General features: G+C 40.2%; 1 protein-coding gene across 1 annotated transcript in view; it reads left to right on the top strand.

Annotated features, from left to right (window-relative positions):
- Window positions 1–27,651, top strand: part of LOC144752086 (nicotinamide N-methyltransferase-like) — a 112,619-nt gene that overhangs the window by 6,360 nt on the left and 78,608 nt on the right. The window contains exon 2 of the mRNA XM_078640036.1: window positions 7,160–7,367. Within this exon, the coding sequence (XP_078496162.1) occupies window positions 7,160–7,367 (208 nt within the window). The remainder of the gene's footprint in view (window positions 1–7,159; window positions 7,368–27,651) is intronic.

The following is a 27,651-nucleotide window of genomic DNA, read 5'->3' as shown; positions in this document are numbered from 1 at the left end:
TGGCCCCGGGTTCGCACAGGGATGCTATTGCTTTTATCTCCCTCATTGTTTTATATATCAGGATCCACATAAGAATCGTTACCATCTAAGTGTAGGTGATCATTTATCAATGGTACGCAGGAATCTTGACTGATATTCATGTCATGCCTGAGCAAGGTGGGTGTAGATGATAACCTACTACCTGGGGTAATTTGTGCCAATGGGGCCATGTCCACAATTATACAGTTCTCATTGGGGTCTATGCCTGGAAGTCCAGCGAAGGAAGCAACAAGTGAGGAGTCCAATGAGTTGTCATGATTCAAAAGAAGAGGGGGCAGGCTTGATGGGAGTGAAAAACGCCTTTCAGTATTCTGAATGGCAGTAGCAACGACATCAATTGTCTTCTGGGGCATTTTGTCAATGGCGGTCAATGTTGGCCGCGGGGTGGTGGCAGTTGATGGCTGGGCCGGTTTGTGCACGTCTTTTGGCCTGGGTGCTGCTGGTGTCCTTTTCCCCATGATTCTAAACAATTTTTTAATCGGTAAAGTGATAGAATATACTTTATCACTGATCTGATGTGGGTCCCAGGAGGAAGGGACTGCCAAGGGTGATGGCCCAGCCCAGCCTCCTCTGGCCTCTGAGGGCCACAGAGGGCCCGCCCTTTGCCCGGGCTTCTCCCGGGATGCACCCGCGCGCTCCCGCGACGCGGAGGAAGAAGGTGTTTTTAAAGCGCCTCCTGGCGCATTTCTGGCGTTGGCAGCTTCCGGCCCACACAGCGGGCGCAGAGCGAGATGAAAGTCAGCTGTGGCAGCGGGAGGAGAGCAGGGAGATACGGGCCAGGTCAAGCAGGTCAAGCAGCCCAGAGCAGGAAAAGCACGAGCTCCGAGAAAGGAAGCCCCCCGCAAGGCAGGTGAATAACAGCAAGGCAGCCGGCGTTGCCAACAGGGTGCCCCGCTCCACCGAGAAAGAGGGTGTTTTTAAAGCACCTCCTGGCACGTTTCTGGCGTTGGCGGCTTCCGGCCGCGTTGAAGGCTGGAGCCTGTAGTCCCTGGTGACAGCGCTCTCCCCCACACAGCGGCCGCAGAGCGAGATGAAAGTCAGCTGCGGCAGCGGGAGGAGAGCAGGGAGATACGGGCCAGGTCAAGCAGGTCAAGCATCCCAGAGCAGGAAAAGCACGAGCTCCGAGAAAGGAAGCCCCCCGCAAGGCAGGTGAATAACAGCAAGGCAACCGGCGTTGCCAAAAGGACTATGTGGATCAGTTATCTTTGCACTCCAAGCCCCCTGTACCAAGCATGCTTCTAGCTGTAAGTCCAAGGGACGATGGTCACTCTCTATCCTGTCCTTCACCTCTAAGTCGATCATATGCTGCCAGATAGTCAAGGAAACGATTACAAAATCTAAATTGCTTTTGCAATTGTTCCTAAAAAATTTTGGCTTTTTGGACGTATCCGATGGGAGACGACCATTGCAAGCCCTAAAACCATGTTCCGCGGACAACTTCACTAGTTGAACTGCCAGAACTGAACAATGTACAGGATCGTTATTGTCCAACAAGGGAATGTTGTTTGCCTGATCTTCTTCATAAAAAACATCGCTCAGCCCTAGGATTGGTTCATAGTTGCAATTTAGGTCACCAGCTATAATAACAGCTTCTTTGTCAACTATTGTACTTAAAAAGGAGTCCAGCTTTACCAAAATTAATGATTCCTTGGATACTGGAGCGGGTCTATTATAGACATTAATTAAATAGAGTGTTTTCCCTTCGCTAGTTGTAATTTTTAATGCCAGTATGTCCAGCGAGCTTGTGTATATGACTTCTACCTTAATCCTCAAAGTTACTTTGACCCAGGTGATTAAACTGCCTGATGGCCTTCCCCTTACAGAGGGGATGGCGCCAATTCCAAAGGACTTATAGCCTACCCTATGAGGCGTGTCGAGTGCCCATGATTCTTGAAGAAGGCAAAAATCACCAGAATCAATATACTTTGTCCAATCTGGATCCCTCAGGTTCTTTGTAATGCCAGCTATATTCTGTGATATTAATTTCAGGATCTTATCATTACTGCTACTCGTGGGTAGTAGCTCCAAGTTAGGGGACCTGATATTTAAAGCGATAGCTCCCATAGATAACTCTCCCATGGAGTTCTGTCCTTCCAGGAGTTCAGTTCTCTCTGCTTGTATGATGACACTATTTATATGCCCTGGTTTATGTATAGATGGGTCCTGTGGTCCGTCCCCCTGGGCACAAGCTACCACAACTACTCCGTTGCTGCTAGTAGTACTAGGGACTTCTGTATGTCCTTTCCCATGGTCATGATTGAGCATAGGACTCAGCAAACATGGTCTGCCTTTGGTGCTGGGTGCACAACCCGCAATTGACTTCAGTCAATCTACTGCTTCTAAGCAGCTAAATCTATTGAAAGTTGGTGCCCCTACCCATTGGTTTGGATTGCCCATGCCCCTATCGCGGATCCCGCTCCGAGCATGATAATTGGCCCTAGTCCAACTTCCGCCACCTTCAGGACACGTCCTGGGTGGATAAAAAAACGAAAGAGGTCTGGTTTCGATTGCGGAGTTCCCTCCTTGAAAGTTCCACGAACATATATGGTACACGGTTCATGGGTCTTCATAGTCGACTACCACACAATCACCAGTGGTAGATTTTCTTGAGGGGCCAATCAAAGGGACCCTTCGAACCATTAAGATTTTACTCCTTATGTGAGTGGGTAGGGGCCTATTTTCATTTAGCCAATAAGATACTTTATTTTTGAGTGTCCAGAAGGATTCTTCTTGTTGGTTGCCTAGCTCAGGGACCCCTGTAAGGACAATTACATAGGGGCTTACATCTGGCGGTAAATTGATGTAACCTCCCCTCGGTTTTCTCTCTGTTTGATACCCTTTCTGATCCTGCTGGTTGGACTTAATAACATTAGTGCCCTGTACTGGGGTTTCTTTAACTGTTGCAACAGAACTTACTGAGTTCGCCATAGTTGCATTTTTATTGTTCTCACTCGTTTCCTGTGTCAAAGGCTGGGGTAAGTTTGTGTCTAGTGCTGGTGCCATTAATGCAGCACCCCCGGTTGGTTTAGAAGGTAATCCAACTATACTGAGGCTTGCCAGTGTTATTATACTTTTTTCAACCTCTAGTAACTGATTTTCTATGAGTGTCAGTCTGGTTTCCAGTGGGGTTAGAAGTTTTTTTTTAAATTTCCCCCATATTCTTTAGCAGGATTGCAGTCCCCTCATCAGCCATCCCTGCTCTACTGTCTCCCACCTCGTCTCTGACTAAAGAATCCTGTGATTCCTCTGGTATATCTAGATTAACAACGATTTGAGCATCAACCTCATCCCGCCCATTCTGTACTGCATGTGGAGCAAACCCTATTTCCTCCCCCTCTTTGTTCGCTGTCTCCCTATTCCCTTGTGCTTTTGTAACTTTTACTTTTTTCCTAGCGTGAGCAGGAGCGGTCGGGCGTTTCCGTTTCGATATAGCTCCCTCCCGTCTCCCACGTAGTTGTCTTGTATGAGCCTCGTCATCCTGAACCTCTAGCTCTACGGATTCATTTATAATATCGTCCACTGCAACTGGCCCTGTATATGAGCTAGGAGTGTGGTGCACGTCTGCTTGTGACACAATGAGAGTAGGACAGTCAATGTGTTCTGGGGTTCTGGCAGATGCTATGTGACCCAAGGACGATCTTTTGGCCATTACAGGGTCCTGTGACATTCTTCTGGCCACTGCTATATCCAGTGACACTCTTTGCTCCATTAAACTTATGCCCTGATCTATTTCCGAGTTAGCTCTGGTGATAAATTGTCAAGGATACCTGTTAGCTTTCCCTCCCCCTTTGCTGCCTTGCTCCTACTTTCACGAGTGTCAATCCTGAATAACGCTTGATCTATAGTAGTACACAGGCACTCGTAGTCAATAGTTTAATATAGAGTACATACAGTTTTTGGTCCCACAAGAGTTTACATACAAGAGGGGTGGCCCGGTCCGGTCTTGATCGGTCTGGAACGGGCTAAAACGGTCCCGCCGTTGGCCCGCGCTTCACCCACGCCCGTCCCGCGGTGCGCGGATGTGGGTGGAGCTGAGTAGAAGGAGGCGGGGCGGGAAGAGGCTCCAGCTGCGGCGAGTGTCAAGCCGCTGAGGGTGCTTGATGTCGCAGTCCTGCGCCCGTCCTGATTCACCAAAACTGCCTGCCAAATTCTCCAAAGGCGTCCCGAGGCTGAGGGAGTCAGAAGGTGGGTTTCTCCTTGTCACGTTGCGGCTAGTAATTTGTTAAATGTCTGACTTCAAACTATCCCAACATCACAGAGGAAGTGTTGATACAGCAAAACACTTCTAAAAGTGGAAAATCCTTCCAAATAGAAACATCTTACCACAGATACAGATATCCCTCAATCAGCCACACAGAAGTGAAGTACAGCCTTTCAAAAGGAACTCAGCAGCCCTCAGGTTGTTTCTTCAAGACTAAACAGGGCTCACCAGAGGTCCACTGACATCTTAAGCTAGTGGTTGTTACAAAAAGACAGCACAAATTGAACTCAGTTGACTGCAAACTAAAAGGATCATAGAATTGCTGACATATCCAAAATGATAGATTTCTTGTGAAATACCCACATTTATTAAATGTGGTAAATATGGTCATTTTGAAATCTTGTTCCAGGGTTTTCAAGATGAGGTCTTTACATGCTGATGTGGAAAAAAAGGTATCTGAGAGCAAATATCAAAAACATTTTTGGACATTAACATAGCTTTGCAACTGAAAATGCCATCATTAATGTCTGCAAAGTATTTATTTGAGGAGTTCCAGCATGCGTAAAAGGACTGAGGGTGTATTTCTGTAGAAGTTGTGTCATCCTTGTTGGTTTATCAAGCCGTGCAAAGCCACGTAACCCTGGGAATGCATCACAATGCTGCACCTCCCCAGGTGAGGCCTAACAAGGGTTTTTTTTATTTTTCCTCATTACTTCTGCTTCTGCAGCACAAATCAAATGAGGAACATGCCTCAGGGCACCTTCCTGCTTAAACACAATTCTGCTTACAATGCAGGCAAGGGATCTTGTGTTTGCGCTAGGCAGCGTAGAGTGTGCAAGCGCAAGGAAAGGACAGGAAAGCTTTTCCTATCCCTGAGTTCAGCAAGGTGGCTTGTTGCACTGCATAATCATTTGATCAATAGTTCCCATATTATGGGGCACTGCACGTGTATACAGAGAAATATTCATAAGTAAATCGCCGGTAAGGAGTGGTGAGGGAGCGGAACAAGACATGGTTAGCCAAACGCGTATGTTTATGGGCACAAATCAAACATTTTACTGCCCTGAAAAACCATACTATAAAAAAGGGCTGAAGTACCTCTGCTTCCTGGATCAGGAAGCAAAGGGATCCCTCCTGTATATGGAGGAGATGTAGGGGAGGGGACAAAAAGAATACAATGTACATTTGAAGTTTTTACCTATTGGGAAACATTTCCAGGCAAGCCTGGCCATAGATTTCAAACAAGGGCCATGTAAAGCAGAGGTGAGGCTGGACCTTTTTAAATATTGTGCTATGCAAGCGCCTCCTTAACAGCAAACAGGTTGATTCATGTTGTAGCATGTAAAATAACTACTCAGTTTTTTAAATTCTTTATGTTCATCTTGCAAATGCAAATGGAATCACAAATAATATTTGCTAAACAGTTGCATGTTCTTAGATCAGTCTGATATTTAGTAGCTTTTCAACAAACAGTCAATGTCAGGACCCTTCATCAGTGGTAAAGGTGTGCTCAAATCAATATAGAATTCTTAGAAATGTCTCACCTTAGATAATGAGGTATGTGCTAAAAGATATGTGTCACACGATTAATCCAGAATTTGTGGATCAAGTGGAGTAGCAGTAAAAAATGGAATTCAATTATAATTAAGTGTTCTATCCTGTAAAGGTAGCATACATTTGTATGTCATCCTTGGGAAATGCAATGAGTGGTGTGGAACAATAAAAAAAACTCAGAGTGATGTAGTACCCTTTCTACTGTACGGAAGGTCTGCCCACCTCAATTATAATCAGGTGTCTCCGCCTCCACTGCTGACATCCACCTCTGACAGAGTATGTGCCATCTAAGGTTTTTAATTTGTCACCCAGGGTTTGTTATTTATCTTGCTTACCGCTATCACACAAAATACCAATAAGTGGAAGTAAATATTTGAATGTCCTCCATGCTATGTAAAAAAGTCCCATGGCAAGGGGGGGCATATTTTAATTTTCAATAAGACACTCCAACTGTGATGGAGGTCCCTGCCAATGTAAGAGTTGTCTGCTGGTGCAGCACATATCTCCAAATTAGGGGTGCAATTACTCCATCAGGGCGGTAGAGAAGAATTGAACACTCCATTGCCCTGACAGAGATGCAACACTCTAAACAGTTCCTTAGTTGGTAATTTCCATTCTTTGTTTTAGGAGCTAGAGGATAGCAATGCTTTTTTCTGCAGTCAGAGTTATCTAGCATTTTGAATATCTTCATTTTGGAAAGCAGAGATTGCATGTGCAGATTAACTTATAGTACCAGAGGCAGAGAGGGTTCCTTAAGACTCTATTTTCCTTGAAATCTTAGCTCTGCGGTAACGGTCCGTAGGGGCATCCCAGGGAGAGCAACTGGTATCTGTTGGGACCCTAAATGATGTTCATGCCTATAAAATTACATATATATATTACAACTACTGAGATGTTTGAATTTTAAATGAACGCAGACAATGCTTTGCATGTACCTCCTGTAGTTACCATACTTGCAAGACCATGTGGGAAAAATGCGTAATGCAATGTGCTTCCAACTCTACTGCCCAGAAGCCCTCTGTCTGAGCTTTCTTTGGGTACAGTGCTCCTGACTGTGGGGTATTGGAGATGAACAGGTTTAGCAGGATTTAAATATTGATCATAGAAGGATCTTAGGCATACTTTGTTTACAACTCCATATTGCTTTTCAACTCACAGTCTAGATCATTCTGTAAGATTTTCACAGTCCAGCTTCAATTCCTTTTTTCATTCCTTTCATCTAATTGTATTGATTTGTTTCTGAAAAGTGTGCAGAAATTGTTTGAAGTGGGGCCGGTGCATCCTTTAACAGCAAATTTAATGGTGAATCTATTAATTGATCATATGCTCTGCCATAACTCTTGCTATGAATGTCTTTCTGACCAGGTGGTGTGAAGGGAGATAGGCTGATTGCCCTCTGCTTTGGTCCGTTCTTCAATTGGGCCTTTCCAGCCTGCGAGAATTTGAAGGATATCATTATTTGCTGCCCGAATGATAAATGCATCAATGAGCTAGAAAAATGGAGGACGAATGCACCTGGGGCCATTGATTGGAGTCATGCAGTCAAGGCACATTGTGAAGTTCAGGGCAAAGGGTATGTATTTTGCAGTAGTCAGAGTGTTCTAAATGCATCCTTTGTTTTTCTTTCAGTGATGCTAGGCCAGAATGCAGTGGAGTTTAGACAAAATATTGGGAGAAAAAAGATATGTCATCAAAATATTCTGTTACAAATATCAAAAAAAAAGTTTTGTGAAGGGACATTCCTATAGTTAAGAAAAGGTTTACTATATGTAACTCCACATATATGTGCCTTTATGTACATAGATTGCACTTACCTTCTCAATACATTTAACATAATATTCTTTCCACAAAATATTTTTGCTAATAATATCACAAGCTGCAGCCACACTTGTGAAGGCATTTCACATCGACCTAAAGCACCATGGCAAAGGATAGCCCTGTACAAAGGCTTTGTATGCTCTCCCCATGGGGATGGGTGCAATCACAGGATCTGCAGGTCCCACCATATCCCTGCTAATGAGCATAGTGGGGTTAGTGGTAAATGCTCATTTCAGTGCGAGTCCAGGGCGTGTCCTGTGCATTTCATCCAGTCGAAAGAGCAGGAAAAACTAGCATGTGACCTATTTGTGATTGCTGCATTCTATCTATAGTGGAGAAGTGTGGCTCAATGTTTAGAGTGGCAGACCCTAATGCAGAGGTCCGGCCTAGGACCAGGGTTCAATTCCTGCCTCGGCGGGTCTTTGGCTCAATTTCCTCGGACCTGATAATTCTCGCCTCGGTGCCTATTCTAATCATGGCTCCCACTCTGCAACTCTGGGCAATAGCTTGCTTAATCTCCACAACGGCCCCAACAGCGCTGGATGCCTGGCTTCACCTTGGGGGTGCCCAGGAGTCGACATTTCACAGGGAAAAGCCAGGAAGGGTTCCACAGCGGTATGCGTACAGCGCCAGGACACCCCAGTTGGGGTATACGTGCGCTTTACAAGTGCAAATTAATTTCATTTCATCGCCACGCAAAGTACTTAACAGACACATTTGCGTGTAAGCCATTCATTTTATTTCTCAACAAAGCTCATTACACATTAGCTGTCTCTCCATTTCTAAATCATGCCAATGTAAAACTCAATTGTTCTAAATGTGTCCTTAGGATAAAACATATGCTTGATGTAAAAGGCTACTTTATTCAGCTTTTTTCTGCACAATCTAAATTGGAGTAAACAATGAACTAATGATTAACAAATAACCCACCCTGCCTCCCTGCACAGCTCCTGCCCCCTTTGCATTCCCCTCTTCCACCTACTCTGCACCATTTGATTACTTACGGCTCAATGAGACCACTCTAGTGTTTTTTCTATTGCTCTCTGCTTTCATAAAATATATATTTTAAATATATAAATATATTATAAATACACATATATATATATATATATATATTCACTGAAAAAACCATAGGTTATAGACCATATATAGTTAGGAATTAGCATTTAAAAAACCTTTTTTTACTCACACAAAACCATTGAAATTCCATATATAGTTAGTTGTACTAACTATATATCGCGCACCCGCAATCCACTGCTGATCATGTCACATATTACATCATTCATGACATGGTCAGTGACATCACTGATGACATCACTGATGACATCTCAAATGACATCACTGATGACATCACTGATGACATCTCAAATGACATCACTGATGACATCACTGATGACATCTCAAATGACATCACTGATGACATCACTGATGACATCTCAAATGACATCACTGATAACATCTCAAATGACATCACTGATGACATCACTGATGACATCTCATTTGACATTACTGATCACATCACTGATGACATCTCATTTGACATTACTGATCACATCACTGATGACATCATTCATGTGATAATACGATGAACCTCTTCAGACTCTAATATAACCTTAGATACACTCAGTGTAAACAGACCCTCACAGACTGTCACTCATCCATGGAGTTACTCACACACCTAGTCAGTCATGCAAAGAATCAATCACACCTCCATTTCCTCAACTATACAGTTATACACACCTTACTTATTCAAACATATACTAACACATATTTACTCTCTTTTACAATGCCTTATACAAGTTCACAATGACAATACAGCCACTCACACATTCACTGGCTCTTATGCACAGTTATTCATATATGTCAACTGTCACATGTACTGTGTTTTACATATGTACTTACTTTGACATGTAGCACTGAGATATCCATTCACTCACCAATGCACTCAGTCAACCGCCCATACAGGTGTTTCTACATGCACTTTTGAACCCATACATCTAGTGAATCAACTGCTCACACATCTATGCACAGAGTCATACACCTCCCAGCCACCCACACACACACACTCAATCTCCCATACAAATACTTGGGCAACCAATCAATAACCCATATACTTACTCATATAGCTACTGATCAACACATGCAGCAGTTTACAGAACAACAGACATAATGATGCACAAATTAAGACAGTTTAGTCACTAACCCATGCACTCAGTGACACACATTTATTCACTCACTCATACAGTCAGTCATGCACCTACTAAATCCTTCATTCAGACACTTATACATCCACTCATTCTTCAATATGTAAGACATATTTTAACTTTACAGAAACATACAGTCACTGGATGTTGTCATCAGTGATGTCATCAGTGATGTCATTTGAGATGTCATCAGTGATGTCATCAGTGATGTCATTTGAGATGTCATCAGTGATGTCATCAGTGATGTCACTGACCATGTCATGAATGATGTAATATGTGACATGATCAGCAGTGGATTGCGGGTGCGCGATATATAGTTAGTACAACTAACTATATATGGAATTTCAATGGTTTTGTGTGAGTAAAACAAGGTTTTTTAAATGCTAATTCCTAACTATATATGGTCTATAACCTATGGTTTTTTCAGTGATTTTCATTGGTTTTTTAATAGCTAATATCTATAGCTGTAAAATGTATTCTTCTTTAAATCAAAAAATATATTTTATATGTTTATTAATATTTTTTTTTATTATTATTTTTTTTTGTTCGCTCCCGGTTCGCGAACCGGGAAGCTTCCCGTTAGCTCAATTTGGTGCCGCGACCCGGTCCGCGAACCGGTAAACGTTCCGTTTGCGCAACTGCCGCGTTAGAAATCAACATCGTGACGCGTCGCGAAAGCGCGACGTATCATGTTGTCGCGTAATGCGTCTTATGACGCGCCGCGTTAGTGCACCCGGAAGAGCTCCGGTACGCGAACTGAGACGCGAAGCGCAGCTCCCCGGAAGCGATCCGGGGCGCGTCGCGAAAGCGCGACGTATCGCGTTGCCGCGTAATGCGTCTTATGACGCGCCGCGTTAGCGCACCCGGAAGTGCTCCGGAGCGCGAACCGAGGCGCGAAGCGCAGCTCCCCGGAAGCGATCCGGGGCGCGTTCCACAGCGTGTAACATAAGCGTAACAGGTCATGTGACTTGTTAATACAACTTTTCATTGGTTCATTTCACTTTTGGTTTCCTAATGATGTAAGGCTAGGTCAGGTGACCTAAAAATAACACGTTTCATTGGTTTAGAACTATTTTTTTCCCAAATGATGAAAGCCCCCACCTTTTTTCTCACTCTGACTTTCAACTTTGTGAAAGGAAGACCTATTTTGCTCAGTGGAAAATGGCTTCACTAGTAGCTGCAGCTGGTGCACCCCCACCACCACCACCACCTCCTCATAGGAAGAGAGGACCACCTCCACAGTTCCTTCCCAACACAGAGGAGGAAGAGGATCAAGAAGAGGAAGAGGAAATACAGGGAACACAGTTTTTACAAGAGGAGCCCCGGGTATCATATCATAAAAATAGTTTCATTTGGCAGTTTTTTTCTTTTCCTGAAGGACAGAAAAAAGTTAATGCTCGGTATGTGACGTGCCTCATATGCAAAGAGGACTTATCTAGAGGCACAGACAAGAAGTATAGTTACGGCAACTATACTATGCACCGTCACATGCTGAGGTGGCATCCACTAAATTACAGCCGGGCACAGATGCGTGACCTCCAGGACAACCCACCAACTACTGTGGCCAGGACATCGGCACAGGTATCTCTGTCGGGGCCAGAGGCACGGGAAACAGTGCCAAACATTCAGGATAACGTTATCCACATGAAGATTGTCTGTTTATATTGCGGTACCTTACTCTCATGTGCCAATATGAGCATTAACTTAATAAACAGAGCATTTGAAAACCACAAGTGCTCTAAACGCCCCCCAAAAATTTTTTTTTTTTTGCTCCTGTTGAGCCCTTTCCAATGCCTGTTTTTTGTTGTTTCCCCCCCAAAAAAAACAGAAAAAACATAAAATTGTTCAAAAAATACAAAAAAACCAAAAAATGTTCAGAAAAATAAAAAAAAATATAAAACAACAAAAACATTAAAAAAAAAGTTCTTTTCAGAACTACCTCCCCTTTATAAAAAAATTGCTAGAATGTTTAGCACTCTGGCAAGCTCTATTTCTTTTGGTTCGCTTCCCGGTTCGCTCGCCGGTACGCGAACCGGGAGCGAACCAAAAAAATTTAAAAAAGAAGAGTAAGTATAACGGAAGTAAACAGAGAGTAATGTTAAAAGAAAGACAGCTATAGGGACTAAACCAGAGATACTGTTTAATAGATTTATTTACCGAAGAAAAGATGGAAGAGGATATAATTGTGAAAAACAAAATAGATAAGGAAATGAAAGAAAAAAAGGTGAGTAGAAGAATAACACAGAAGAATTTCTTAGAGAATGTGAGTGAATGTTCAAAATAAGATTAAAACATGTGGAATAACAGAGAGAAAAAACAGAAAGCAGAAAAGAAGAAGTAACAGAAAAAGAATAATTGAAACAGCAAAGAAATGTAAATAACATAGGCCCATATTATCAACATAGGCAATAAAAGTTTTGCAGCTTTTATCGGCAGAAATGTGTCGCTAAAGCCGCTTTTGCGGCAGAAAACTGCCGCTAAAACTGCTTTTGCAGCAGTTTTCTGCCGATAAAAACAGCAATAATTTTATTGGCTCTGTTCATAATATGCCCCTTAGTGTGCTTCAACTACACAGAGAAAGCATAATGAACAAGTACTGAAAGAGTGATCAGTCAAAGACACTAAGAGTAATAGAGACGGAGTGAGTGAACAAGAGTGAGGAACTATGAGAAGAGAGGGACTGAGAAAAGGAGTGGAAGGAGTAGAGTAAGTAAGTAATAGAGAAAGGAATGAGGGAAGTAGCAAAGGCAGGAAAGTGAGGGTTAAAGAAATGAAGCAGTGGAACTAATAGTAGTTAAATGTGATAGAAATGTAATGAAAAGAGTACAAAACATTTACCTTATAATTGTCGTTAACTTAGTCACTTCTTATTTTTATACTTTCAATCTGTGAAAGAGAGAACAAACATTTGAAAAATATTAAAACATGTATTTAAAAATTAGAAAAGACAAGGGAAAAGTTTGAAGGACAAACAGTTTTTCAACAACTTTGACACTTACAGAAGCTTCTGCTTCTCCAGGCCCCCTACACAGTCCTAAAGATATACATTTTAAACTAACAGTATCTTGATGCAGATGAAGTGAGGCCTATCTTGGAACATGGTGCATCTTTTGCACTGCTGTTGTCTCACAAAAGTGACGCAATGGCAGCGCAAAAGAGGTGCACAATCATCATAAAACTGTTCCTAACATTTTAAATGATTGTTTCAAGATGGCAATAAGGTGTGTCCTATCCAGACGTTTGTTTCAGGTGAGGCCTACTCAGGGTTGCAGATGAAATTTACGCTTGTTGAAGAGTACAGAGGAGATAATACATGTGCAGGCCTACCAATAAAGTTCAGACCTCCTCTGTTTCCCTGGACAAGCCTAAACTTCATCTGCACAATGTGATTCGTAATGTTAGGAAACACAGGTAATGTATTTGAAAAACGTGCAATTTCTTTTGCTCATTTCACAATCACATCACTTGTGTTTCCTTTGGTTAGGTATCTCATTGTGCAGATGTAGTCCAGCATATGAAAGAGTACGCACTGCATGCAACAACTTTGACACTTACTGAAGCCTCAGCTTCTGCATGTCCCCTACACAGTTTTAAATGTATATCATAAATACAAAAAGTACAGAATTAATTATACATGTTAAATGGTTTATTTTTGCTGTTCTCAGAATTTATCAAATTTCACTAAAAACAGTGACTTGAAGGTATTCATCATATAACAGCGGGGAAAAAAAAACACAATCAAAATGATTGTGTTTAAAAAACCCATATAACATAACCAATCAGAAATCAGAACTCCTCAAAAGTAACTTACTTTCCATGACGTCGAAGGATGTCCTATGAACAGCTTACACTCGGTTGTGCTGTTTTTATTTTCAGCCCGCCACTTTCTGAAAGAAAACCTCCATCGTTTTGAAAAATATGTTACATACAATAAATGACTTCTCGCTCTCTACCACATGTTTCCACAAGGCCAAATCAATTTATAACTCTTGGAATTCTTGTAAGCAAATCCCGTCATTTTGTATTTCCGCAACTTTCAGAAAGAAAACGTTCAAGATCACTTTCACAATCCTGGACTAGTAATATCTTACCCTTCTTGCTCACTCATGTTCTACATTTCCTATGACACTGATACTGCTTACTATGAAGCAGACTTACACTACCTCTATGACTACTACAATTATTTAATTGTCTACATCACTTTTAATCACAAAGCAATATAAAACAGTAGATAAAATTATATCAACCCCTAGAATCATTATTCGCCAGTTACCTACCCTAAATTCTCTTTTCTGAAAACAGAAAGTAAGAATATTTTTAAATAAAAAGGCAACATTGTATCGTAGTCAAATGGGAATAATTTCCGAAACAGCAAATTTTTTTACATTTTAAGCTGTGTAATAAGCGGATCTGTCAAATGACCATCATGCCATATAATAGCTGCAGTTACAAATGTTCTTCCTAAAATCAACGACTGTGTAGCCACAACATTTGTAATTAAAGTTGAAGACTTACTTTCATCAGGTTTATATAGTTGGATTTTTAAAATGACATTATAATCAAAAGTTTGGACCAATAATCTAGACAGCATTGCAGACTTACATTCCCTCTACTCCATGTTTTGATTGGCTGCTTGAATTAGCTTATAAAAAGAAACAGTTTTTCTGAACTCATTCAAAGTGCAGTTATTTTTCCATGACGTCAAGTGTTATGGTAAGAAGACCGTTTGCTTTGGGAAACACTCTGTTGTCCTTCAACTAATCTGTGCCCACCACTTTCTGTAAGAAAATCTTTTTTTTTTCCAGGAACTATTTAATACTCAAAAATACCTTATGTCTCTGTACTACACTTATACTCAAGGCCAAATCGTGTAGGAGCCATTAGAACCTCTTGAAATTCCTCAGAGCACATCCTGAGATTCTTTCCCTAAAATTTTGGTTTTAAAAACACCAGGTAAGAATTTTTAAGGTCATACGGCAATTTTTTTTTTAAAGTTAAAACAGAATCGTTGCAGAATGACCAGCCGTTTCTAGACTTTAAATAAGCTGTGTAATGTCCTGATGTTATTGAAGGACCGTCATGATATATAATTGCTGCAGTTACAAAAGTCCTTCCTGATATTGACAATTTTAATTAAAGTTGTCAATTTTGTTCCATCAGGCCTACATCGTTGGAACATTAAAATGACATACTGGCCATATGTTCATATAAATAATGTTGACATCATTTCAGATTTACATTGGCTACACTCCATGTTGTGATCAGCTGCTTTTACTAGCTTATTAAAGGACACTGATTTACTGTCTGGCAAAGTTAAATATATAAATCTTTCTGAGTCTACACTAGTAGTACTTGATACCCTACAGTTCTCGCAGTCATGCTGCCATTGATAAGAAAGCCCAAACAGGTGATCTACATCTACACCTTCAGCATGCAATACATCAAGCATATACATTAAAAACTCCTGACAATCTTGCTGAATATTTTGAGAGAATTGTGTTTGACCTGAACATCTGTCTAACAGATTTCGAATTTCAAACACACTTTCTTTTTTTGTTCTATCAGTGCTACATTTCTCTAACACAGAATTTAACAAACTGCAAAATCTGTGATCCGAATTGACCACAATCTCTTCTTTTACTTTTTCTAGAGAAAACAAAACATTAACCACTACATTAGCATAGCAGTTGACACCAGAACTGTTTTCAAATTGAAAACCAACAACATCTTCAACAGAATCCTTTTTCTTTCTGCTTATAATTTCAGGTTCATCGACTTTTCGTCTTTTTGCTACAACCTCCCTAGTATTGGTCACATTTCTTCGTTTCCGGCCTACCACACGTTTCTCAAACAAAGGATATTGAGGCAAATGTGGCGCATACTCTCTTCTTAACCTATTGTATTCCTTAACACAATCTAGATCCGCACAAATGTTTGTGACATCACACTCAATCAAGTACAATCCCGATAAAGTTCTAACTCGTGACAATGCCACATATGCCATACCCTCCTTGAACACAGAACTGCCAATATTCACCAATGCACTGTCTACACTTAAACCTTGTGATTTATGGATTGTCACCGCATATGCCAAGCAAACAGGAAACTGCTTATGGCGAACATATAAGTCTTTTACAAGCAAAAATCTAGCAGAACAACGACCAATTAGCTGTACTTCCTCAATGCCATCAAATTTAATTTTTAAAAATGCAATTCCATCTCTATTTCTGTATTTCACAAAATCAACAACATTACCCATTGATCCATTTACCAGACCTCTTTCAACATGTAAATTCCTTCTTAAAATTATACGGCAATTTAAGCACACATTCAGAGTCTTTTCAAAACCTGCAGTTTTAGATATAGTCTTCTCTAAGGAATCCAATTTTGTTTTTAAATTCTCAGACAAAATAATTGTTGATCCCATATGCTCTACTCTGTCAATAGCTTCCAGTTTCACAATCTCTTGGTTTTCTAAATGCAACATTTTGTTGTTGAAGATGGCACATTCTGAAAGAGTTGGCATCAAACATATTCCAGATTACTTCTCAGTAATTTTCTGAAAAATATTCTCAGGCACAACGTCTTGTTCTTGATATAAATTTGACAGTAATCGTGCATGTAAACCTTGTTTCCCATGCTCGGTCACTTTTCCAATTCTAACATCTTGTAGAATATTCTTGTAAACTTCATCCTTCGCCTGACGCATATTTTCATGCAGTTCAGCATAATTGAAGTTTAACCATATATTGACGTTGCCAATGCTCCCTAGGCACTTCCTGATATCTTCATGCGTGAGCATTTTGAACACAGGTTGTCCTTTCACTGGTGTCAGCTGCAGAAGATCTCCGAAAACAATGATGTGTTTGCCACCAAATAACACATCATACTCTGTTTTAAGAACTTCTTGCATTCTCAAATGCACAAAGGCAAGCATGACATTGGAAACCATGCTTACTTCGTCAATGATAAGAAGTTTCATTTTCCTCAAGACTCTTGAAACTTCACAACAAGCATCTCCAGATAACTTGTGGTATTGTAATTTGTTATCATGCTCCACTGGCAGCATCAGTAGACGATGCAAAGTAATATCTTTAATGTTATGTGCTGCCAGTCCAGTTGGAGCGGTGACAACACAAGACAGCGATGACTCAGTCCTTTCCTTCAAATAACATGAAATTGCTTTAATGAGGAAACTCTTTCCAGTTCCCGCTTCTCCACTCACGTACAGTCGGACAGGCTTCAACGACGTACATGAGCACTCTTTCTTCTCATGACTTAATCCATGATCAATTTGCTTGGTAACTTCGTCATATATTTTCCTCTGCTCAACGTTGAGTTGTCTTTCCAAGTCTTCTAAGTTAACCGCATCCTCCTGAGCATGTGCCATGGCTCTTTCCACTTCATTCATGGCAGTGTCAGCTTCATTTTCGATAACAGGTCCTCCTAGTGGATCCTGACTCAATGAAACAGAACTCTGACTGTCCTGAGAACTGTCTCTGGCAATCTCGGCTGCAATCGTTGCTTCCTGCTCGATTTCCGCATTCAACATTTCTACATATTTGGGAAAAGCAGGACATTCTATGGTCTCCTTGGCGGCAGTGAAAGAGATTCATAACAGAGGAAATCTCCAAGCAGTTCCTCTTCTGCACGCCAAGGCTTGAAAAGTTGCATAAGTGCTAAATAGAAAAACTCCTTTTTTTCAGGAGATTCGCCACTTAATTTTCGATGGTTTACCAAGTGGCATTTTCTTTGCTTGACCAGACATCCCTCACTTCCAATTACAGCATACACTCCTTTATCAATATCTTCTTTGATGTTCCTCTTGAATATGTAATTTTGTAGAACCTCATACAGACAAACATTCTCGAGGTGACTGCTTCGATTTGGATAATATGTATCCAACATGTTGGTCTTCAAAATGTCGGTACTGTTTGGCTCCTTTTCCGCCAAATACTCAATTTCCCGCACAAGTTTCAGAACTCGATTACACGTTGCAGCAAGACCAAGACTCGCCCAAACGATACTCCTAGATTTGGCATAGAGACTTGCTGAAGACAACCGGTCAGAACATTCGTAAGCTCCGATTTCTCGATGCGACAACATCTTCAGACTGAAACTGTACAACTTCTTACTGAGGCTCTTTTCATGGGAAATGTCCTCCCACATATCCTTCAATTCTGTCTTTTCTTTTTTGGTGATGTAAGATGTCATATACCGAGCCACAGACATACAGTTATCAGCCACAAACTGTATATCCATGTTAGCATTCCACATGGACAAAATCACTGGGTTGTAGTCGTTGATGTACTTGGACTCTTCGTTCCTCTTCAAATTGTATGTGTTTTTAGGTGATTTCTTCATCACATTATGTCGCAGCGAAGACATCAAACTGTTCACTCTTCCTTTAGAAATCACCGGTCGTGGACAGGCGAAACGACATTTGGTGTAGAACTTGTCCTTGTTTCTGAATTTACGACGACAGTACTTTCCGCAACGATGGCTTTGGAAGCGTAGATCTTGTTCTCTTAGGCTTTTGTCCTCCTTTGCGTTTGGAACAGCACATGTAGAATACTGTTCTATGAAACTCATCACTAAGTCTTCTGGATCTGTTCCAAATTTAGGTGCATCCTTGAACCACAGCAGCATATGTATATGAGGAGCACCTCTTGCTTGGTACTCCTTTCTCCAGAAGAAATCCAACACCTCTCCAAGAGGTGGATTCTTCTTATTCATGATGAAAGACATCATAGCTTCAAATCTATGATTGAAGTATCTGCATACATTCACTGGATCCAAAGATCACAGTTCTCCGGGTGTCTTGAATTCGATGTTTTCGATGTTTCCATTTGCCTCTTGTAGAAATTCAAGTAAGTCTTCCCAGCCATATTTGGCACAGCTCAGAGTGAGGAACCATGTGGGAGTTCCTAAGTTCCTCAGCATACATTTTAAATCACCATGACGACGGTACCAGTACTCATTAGTACCACGCTGACACGCCATGAGATTAATCAGATGACAATCCAAAATACTGTCTTGGACATTGACTTTATCCATAAAGTCACTTGCCGAGATGTTTTGCATCTGTATACCACTTTTCAAGATGTGGTTCACTGCATATGACAGTCCAGACAGATCGCTTTCAAACAGGAGATGAAACAAATAGGGAATGCATTGTCGAAACCTAGCATCTTCTGCATACAATCGTAAAGTCCGGTATTCAGAAGCAGGAATTTGATGAGGTCGCTCATCATATCTTCCTCCTTGACCTGTTGGAAATAGCTGTGGGAAACACCGAGCTTCAAAACTGTCCTCCCAGACACTAATGGGACTCCCTTTGGCTTGTTTCATTTGAAACAACTCAATAGCATTCCCCATGACTTCCTTGGAATGCAAAGGATGAACACTATAATGTTCATATATTTCTTCACTTTTAGAGGGTTCTACTTTCTCAATTTGACCAGCACACAAATTGCTATCCTGTTCCTCACTTACTTCCTCTTCTGCAACATATACATTCTTATAGTACTTATTATTTTTTTTCAAATACAATGTTGCCTTTTTGACTTTCCTAACATCCACTAAATCTTGCCATATTTTTTTATTCTTTGTCGGAACCCCATTAACTAAGATAACCAGAGGTTCCTCTTCCACTTTTTCTACTCCAATTGTGTTAATGTTTTTCTTCAAATCTAGAGGCAAATCAACAACTCTTCCCTTTAATCCTCTCTGTAAGTCTGATGGAGGCAATTTCCCTGTCTTTGGCTCCATTCTTACAATAGCCTGAAAGGGATGGATACTTTGAATCAAAATAGATTCATAAGTATTTAAATCCTTCAATTCAGAAGGAATCTCAACCAATTCCAGATTATTATGAACCGCTCTAGCAGGCATCTGGTTTTGATTTAATTTATTACAACAATAAGTACACACACGTTGATCCGATCCCAAATCAAAACAATTTTCTACCATCAAGTATGTAGCGAAATCCTTCCATTCACTATTATTTTCCCTTTCACTTTTTGCATATAAATCCACTAACTTAGTCTGATTCTTATAATAAGTGCGTCGACAACACACACAAGTGAAATTAGGCCTCTCACTTGATTTCACCTGAAACGTGGCAATTTCCTTCTGAAAATTATCTGTACTGGAAACCTGTACACTATCTTCCACATTACCCTCTTCTTCTGGGTCAATTTCAACATTCTCCTCTTTACTTCCAAAGTAACAAAACTCAATTTCTTCACACATATTCTTCACATCTATTTCAGAACCATGCAAAAGAGCAGCGCATAATTGTTTAAGCATAACTGCTGGACTCTTAGCATAATACAACATTCTAACTAATTTCCTCACTTTATTATGATGCACTGCTAGCATCCTGAAATGATGAAAAACACTCTGGCATACTCTCCTGGAAAGACAAGCCAGTGAATGACCATGCAAACCTGTCACTTCTCTCACTCTGCAAGGATCTAATTCTTGCAACAACTTCATTTTCTGCTTCAAACTTTTCTTATTAAATGTCCGTACAAAATCACAAAGCAAATTGATGGAATCCTGTCGCACACTGCAAATACTACTACACTTCCAGGTGTACACAGGTCCTTTAGGACGTCTTCCTAAAACCTCATTACCTAACATCTCTTCTGCCTCTGTTGTCACAAGTTTTTCTTTTTCAACTGGACAACCATCTTTCACCTCATAAGCTCGACCGCTGGTGTCAACTGCATGCACCAAATCATTATCCTGGAAATAACTCTCCTCATTGAAAAATGCCTCACAACTTGAACTATGCATCCATTCTCCGGAAAAAACTTCACAAAAATTACTACGATTAACTATTCTCTTCCATCTACTATTTCTTTTGAAATCATAAATTGCCTTGTTTAGCTTCCTAATTCTATTGATTATCAAAATAAATAACTTTCGTTTAATTTCAAATGCCTGATCAATAAAATAAAGAGTACAGAGGAGATAATACATGTGAAGGCCTACCAATGAAGTAAGTCATATCCACTTCACTCTTGAACAAAGGCCAGACCTTTTCTGTGTCCGTGGACAGACCTAAACTTCATCTGCACAATGTCATTCGTAAACTTAGGAAACACAGGTGATGTAATTGAAAAATGTGGAGTTTCTTTTCCTCATTTCACAATCACATCACCTGTGTTTCCTTTGCTTAGGTATCTCATAGTGCAGATGGAGTCTAGCATATCAAAGAGTACACAGAATTTCAGTAGTGTGTACAACAATTTTGACATTTACAGAAGATTCAGCTTCTTATCTTGTTGGAGATGAAGTGAGACCTGTCTTGCAACATGGTGCATCTTTTGCATCACTGCTGCATCGGTTTCATGTGGCACGGGACTTTACAGCATGACACATCTGCCTAGATGCATCAAGTTGTAAATATGTCGCCACATAGCAAATCTTTTGCACCGCCGCTGCGTCACAAAAGTGACGCACAGTGACGCAAAAGAGGCATACACCTATCATAAATCTGTCCCTAACATTTTAAATGATTGATTCAGGATGACGATAAGGTGTGGCCTATCCAGAGGTTTGTTTGAGGTGAGGCCTACTCAGGGTTGCAGATGAAATTTACGCTTGTTGAAGAGTACAGAGGAGATAATACATGTGAAGGCCTACCAATGAAGTAAGTCATGTCCACTTCACTCTTGAACAAAGGCCAGACCTTTTCTGTGTCCGTGGACAGACCTAAACTTCATCTGCACAATGTCATTCGTAAACTTAGGAAACACAGGTGATGTAATTGAAAAATGTGGAGTTTCTTTTCCTCATTTCACAATCACATCACCTGTGTTTCCTTTGCTTAGGTATCTCATAGTGCAGATGGAGTCTAGCATATCAAAGAGTACACATAAGTTGAGCAGTGAATACAACAATTTTGACATTTACAGAAGATTCAGCTTCTTATCTTGTTGGAGATGAAATGAGGCCTGTCTTGCAACATGGTGCATCTTTTGCATCACTGCTGCATCGGTTTCATGTGGCACGGGACTTTACAGCATGACACATCTGCCTAGATGCATCAAGTTGTAAATATGTCACCACATAGCAAATCTTTTGCACCGCCGCTGCGTCACAAAAGTGACGCACAGTGACGCAAAAGAGGCATACACCTATCATAAATCTGTCCCTAACATTTTAAATGATTGATTCAGGATGACGATAAGGTGTGGCCTATCCAGAGGTTTGTTTAAGGTGAGGCCTACTCAGGGTTGCAGATGAAATTTACGCTTGTTGAAGAGTACAGAGGAGATAATACATGTGAAAGCCTACCAATGAAGTAAGTCATGTCCACTTCACTCTTGAACAAAGGCCAGACCTCTTCTGTGTCCGTGGACAGGCCTAAACCTCATCTGCACAATGTCATTCGTAAACTCAGGAAACACAGGTGATGTAATTGAAAAATGTGGAGTTTCTTTTCCTCATTTCACAATCACATCACCTGTGTTTCCTTTGCTTAGGTATCTCATAGTGCAGATGGAGTCTAGCATATCAAAGACTACGCAGAAGGTTAGAACTGTATGGAACATGGCTATGTAAGTCAAATAATCAAAATCTAAATTTGACAAGCACACATGGGGGCGTATTTACAAGGACCTTGCACCACAGGGAAAGGTCTTAAATTAAAATGGGAAAAAAAAAATCAGAGAGACTCAAAGGCCTTATAAATATGCCCCAAGCAACCTATGTATCAAGAAACCTAATTGATTTCAAAAATCGTTTTTAAACACATCATCTAAATAAATGATATACCTACATTCATCGGGAAGTGACTAAGACACATGAAAGTGTTTTTTTTTAAGCCCTTGCTCCATTTTTAGATCACTTTTAACATGGCTATGTAAGTCAAATAATCAAGATCTAAATTTGCCAAGCACAGATGGGGGCGTATTTACAAGGACCTTGCACCACGGGGAAAGGTCTTAAATTAAAATGGGAAAACTAACATCAGAGAGACACAAAGGCCTTATAAATATGCCCCAAGCAACCTATGAAGCTCTAGCAGTACATATCAAGAAACCTAATTGATTTCAAAAAACGTTTTTAAACACAACTTGTAAAGCAATTATATTCATACATTCATGGGGAAGTGAGTTAAAATACCCTAAGACACATGAAAGCATTTTTGTAAGACCCTTGCACTATTTTAGCGTCACTTTTAACATGGCTATGTAACACAAAGAAACAAAATCTATTTGTAAAACACTTGACACAAAGCAACATTTTAAATACACAACTTTCTTCATAATTTTCTCCCTAAACCATACTATTCTCTATCTAAATTAAATGAATCTTTTCTCACCTTAGCAAATACTTTATGAGTTTCAAAACAGTCTCAGAAACACACCAAATTGTCTTTAGCAGAGCAAACGGTATGCACTCCAGAGTCTGCAGTCATAAAAAGCACAGAAAACCTGTAATTCATCACACATATCTCTCATGTCACCCAATCAAAACTCTTCCCTCACTTTTTTCAAATCAACACCCTTCCCCCCTCTGCCCTTTCTGCCTTTTTTGCATAGCAACCACCTCCTGAAAGACCTCTGATGTTTGCAAGTTCACACAACAATGTTTCAATTGAACTCTGAACTCTCAGTGCACCTGCGTATCCAGTGCAATCTTTCATTAAATTATTTTTTCTTGACCATTCAAATTACATCTTTCAAAGAACTCATCCATGCACCCTAACTTTCTGTTTTCAGCAATCAAAATCCACCAATCACTGCTACTGCTTCATTAACACAGAAACTCCACAGTTTTTTCATTGCCACACTTCATCTGACTGCAGCAGAACCTTCTCTCACCATGTTTTCTGTCTGGATTGTTGGACATAGTTACATCTACTGGGCTCAAAGGTATGCTGAGAACAGAAATTTACCTAACCTCAATTTACAAGATGTGGAAATTAAGTGGTTTGGCCACAGAGGATTAAAATGTCACCAATTGATACCATTGGTGAAAACCTTTATGCATTTGCCTAAACCTGACCTGTTAATTGTGCACTGTGGAGGAAATGACTTGGGCACTTTGACTGGTGTAGGTCTGGAAATGCTTTTAAAGGACACCTTTGAGCAATTGATGGCACTTTTTCCTCAAACTGCCTTGGTATATTCAAATATATGCCAAAGACAGAAATGGAGGTGGTCGAACCAATTTTGTCCACAAATTGAGAAGTCGAGGAAGCATGTAAACAAATCTAGTTCGCTTACATGAGAGACCATGGAATGGGCTCCATGTACAACAATAACGTGCGTTACTACATGCAAGATATCTACAGAGGAGATGGAGTTCACTTCTCAGATGAGGGCAACAGAGTTTTCATTTTGAATTTAAGACTGTGCATTGGTACCTACTTATAAGTACCTAAATGTACCATAAACCCAAAAGCTCTTCTCAGAGCTACCCTACATCTGATCACTCACAATTATTATTTTACTCTAACTTTTTTCACAAATTTTCAACAAAGTACGCTCCCCGGAGCGCTACCCGGTACGCGAACCAGAAGCTAACCGCGCGAAATGTTTTAAAAAAATGTTTTTTTTTCGGCACATATGGGCCTCCTCAGCCACCCTCAGGAAACCTAGGGGGTCAAGATACGTCTACCGTGCCCCCTTCTACCTATTCTGAACATTATTTGCCCTCCATCTTGTATTTTAATTCGACCGAAACACAAAATGGTGGACTCCCGTAACGCTTCAGGTTCGCGTACCGGGGCGCTCACCGGGAAGCGCTCCTTTAATAATGGTGGGAAAGTAATTTACAGAAGAAACCCTGGAGACACTTTCACCAAATATAGATTTGCTCATACTACATACCAATCCCTACCATTTTCACAAATTTGGTTGGAATTCCATTTAGCCATTTAGCCTGTAGACCTCTCTAAATACCCTGAGGTAAATTACTTCACAAAACACATCTGAAGTGTTGGAATTGACAACCAATTAAAATGTTACTTTCATTTTCTATTTTTTTTTACCTGACATTTGATTGGTTATGTACCTGAATATATATAAAGGAAGAGAAGGAAACATAGCCATTTTGACTACTACTTCCTGGTGTACATTTCAATAGGATTTTCACTAATAACTTCAACTTCTTTTTAAAGGTAAGTTGTTATTTTAAAAAACTGAAGTATATTGTGCACTTTAAGTTAATATGGTAAACTTTTTCTGATAGTTATATACTATCCCTCTGTAGTAGTTATAGATTTAGATAGACTTCTCTGTTATAGTTATGAATGGAGTTAGGCTTCTCTTGTATAATTATGAATTTACTTACGTTAAATCACATACACTTTTTTATATTCCTACTTCCACTCTGATACTATACACTGCCCAAAGATAAATTCACTGTTAAAAACGGCCTATCTAAAAAAATCCCAACAGTGCCCTATCTCTACTAATATATATTTTTTTTATGCAAATTTCAGGCAAAATGGAAGGCGAACAGAAAGTTTCATTTGAAATTGTCCTTGCAGAGACCAACCAAGAAATCATTGATCCAAATGACATTGAATTTATGGATGAAACTTGGGACCAAGAACTACTGCAATGTGTGCAATCAGTAGATGTCCTCCTTGAAAATGAGGACATTTTACACACTCAAACATTACAAGCTATGTTCAATGAAAATAACGACATTTCAGACAGTGAAATGTTAGACATTTTATTAAATTTTGAAACACAATCACAATAATAAATAATTGCTTAAAAAATAAAGAAATAAAAAAAATCAACAAAACAAACAATCAATTAACATACAATATTTGAAAAGTCTATCATTCTTTTTTCCTTATAGTACGCTCCCCGGACCGACATTTCAGACAGTGAAATGTTAGACATTTTATTAAATTTTAAAACACAATCACAATAATAAATAATTGCTTAAAAAATAAAGAAATAAAAAAAATCAACAAAACAAACAATCAATTAACATACAATATTTGAAAAGTCTATCATTCTTTTTTCCTTATAGTACGCTCCCCGGACCGCTTCCCGGTTCGCGAACCGGGCGCTCCCCACGCAAAAAAAACAAAAACATTTTTTATTTTTTTTGCCCCACGGGGCCCTTTTAAAGTCTCCACATCAAACCTAGGGGGTCAGGGAGGATCTACTATGCCCCCTTATGGTCATTTCCCCCTTTGTTTTGGCCTCCTCTTGTCTCTCGATCCTACCGAGAGACAAGATGGCGGCCGCTCCCGACTGTTTAGAATGTTGACAGACACCGGAGAGCCAATCAGCTTCGCTACGCGAAGTTCCGTTACGCGTCAAGTACGCGAACCGCAGCGCTACCCGGAACGCGCTTACAGATATATATATTTTTTTGAACGTTAATTTCTCAAAATCCACTGGAGCACATATCTTGAGACCTAGCAAAGGCACATCGGGCTAACAGTCCCTACAATTTTGCCAAGTTTCGTGCAAATCCATTCAGCCGTTCGGGCTTAAAGTGAGGCCAACCGCCCTATGGAAATTAACATGGGAAAAACACGTTTTGGGACCCCCTTTTTTCTCAGCCCCCCCTTGACAAACCCCCCCCCAAATTTTCAGTGGCTGCCTAGAAACAAAATGTTCCATTTTCCTGAAAATTTCAGCCAATTCCGTCCACAAACGCCAAAGTTATTAGACATAGAATTTTAAAAAATCCCATAGAGAAAAAATCCTAACTATATATACCTACTGGCGACCGCCAGTAGGTAATATAAATATATTATAAATATATATATATATATATATATATATTCACTGAAAAAACCATAGGTTATACACCATATATAGTTAGGAATTAGTATTTAAAAAACCTTATTTTACTCACACAAAACCAATGAAATTCCATATATAGTTAGTTGTACTAACTATATATCGCGCACCCGCAATCCACTGCTGATCATGTCACATATTACATCATTCATGACATGGTCAGTGACATCACTGATGACATCACTGATGACATCTCAAATGACATCACTGATGACATCACTGATGACATCTCAAATGACATCACTGATGACATCACTGATGACATCTCAAATGACATCACTGATGACATCACTGATGACATCTCATTTGACATTACTGATCACATCACTGATGACATCATTCATGTGATAATACGATGAACCTCTTCAGACTCTAATATAACCTTAGATACACTCAGTGTAAACAGACACTCACAGACTGTCACTCATCCATGGAGTTACTTACACACCTAGTCAGTCTTGCAAAGAATCAATCACACCTCCATTTCCTCAACTATACAGTTATACACACCTTACTTATTCAAACATATACTAACACATATTTACTCTCTTATACAATCCTGGATACAAGTTCACAATGATCCATACAGCCACTCACACATTCACTGGCTCTTATGCACAGTTATTTATATATGTCAACTCTCACATGTACTGTATTTTACATATGTACTTACTTTGACATGTAGCACTGAGATATCCATTCACTCACCAATACACTCATGCACACAGTCAACCACCCATACAGCTGTTTCCACATACACTTTTGAACCCATACATCTATGCACAGAGTCATACACCTCCCAGCCACCCACACACACACTCAGTGTCCCATAGAAATGCTTGGGCAACCAATCAATAACCCATATAGTTACTCATATAGCTACTGATCAACACATGCAGCAGTTTACAGAAGAACAGACATAATGATGCACAAATTAAGACAGTTTAGTCACTAACCCATGCACTCAGTGAGACACATTTAACCACTCACTCATACAGTCAGTCATGCACCTACTAAATCCTTCATCCAGACACTTATA

Source organism: Lissotriton helveticus, chromosome 4_2, assembly GCF_964261635.1.
Source record: "Lissotriton helveticus chromosome 4_2, aLisHel1.1, whole genome shotgun sequence".
Taxonomy (NCBI): domain Eukaryota; kingdom Metazoa; phylum Chordata; class Amphibia; order Caudata; family Salamandridae; genus Lissotriton; species Lissotriton helveticus.
This window is presented reverse-complemented; position numbering and strand designations above follow the sequence as displayed.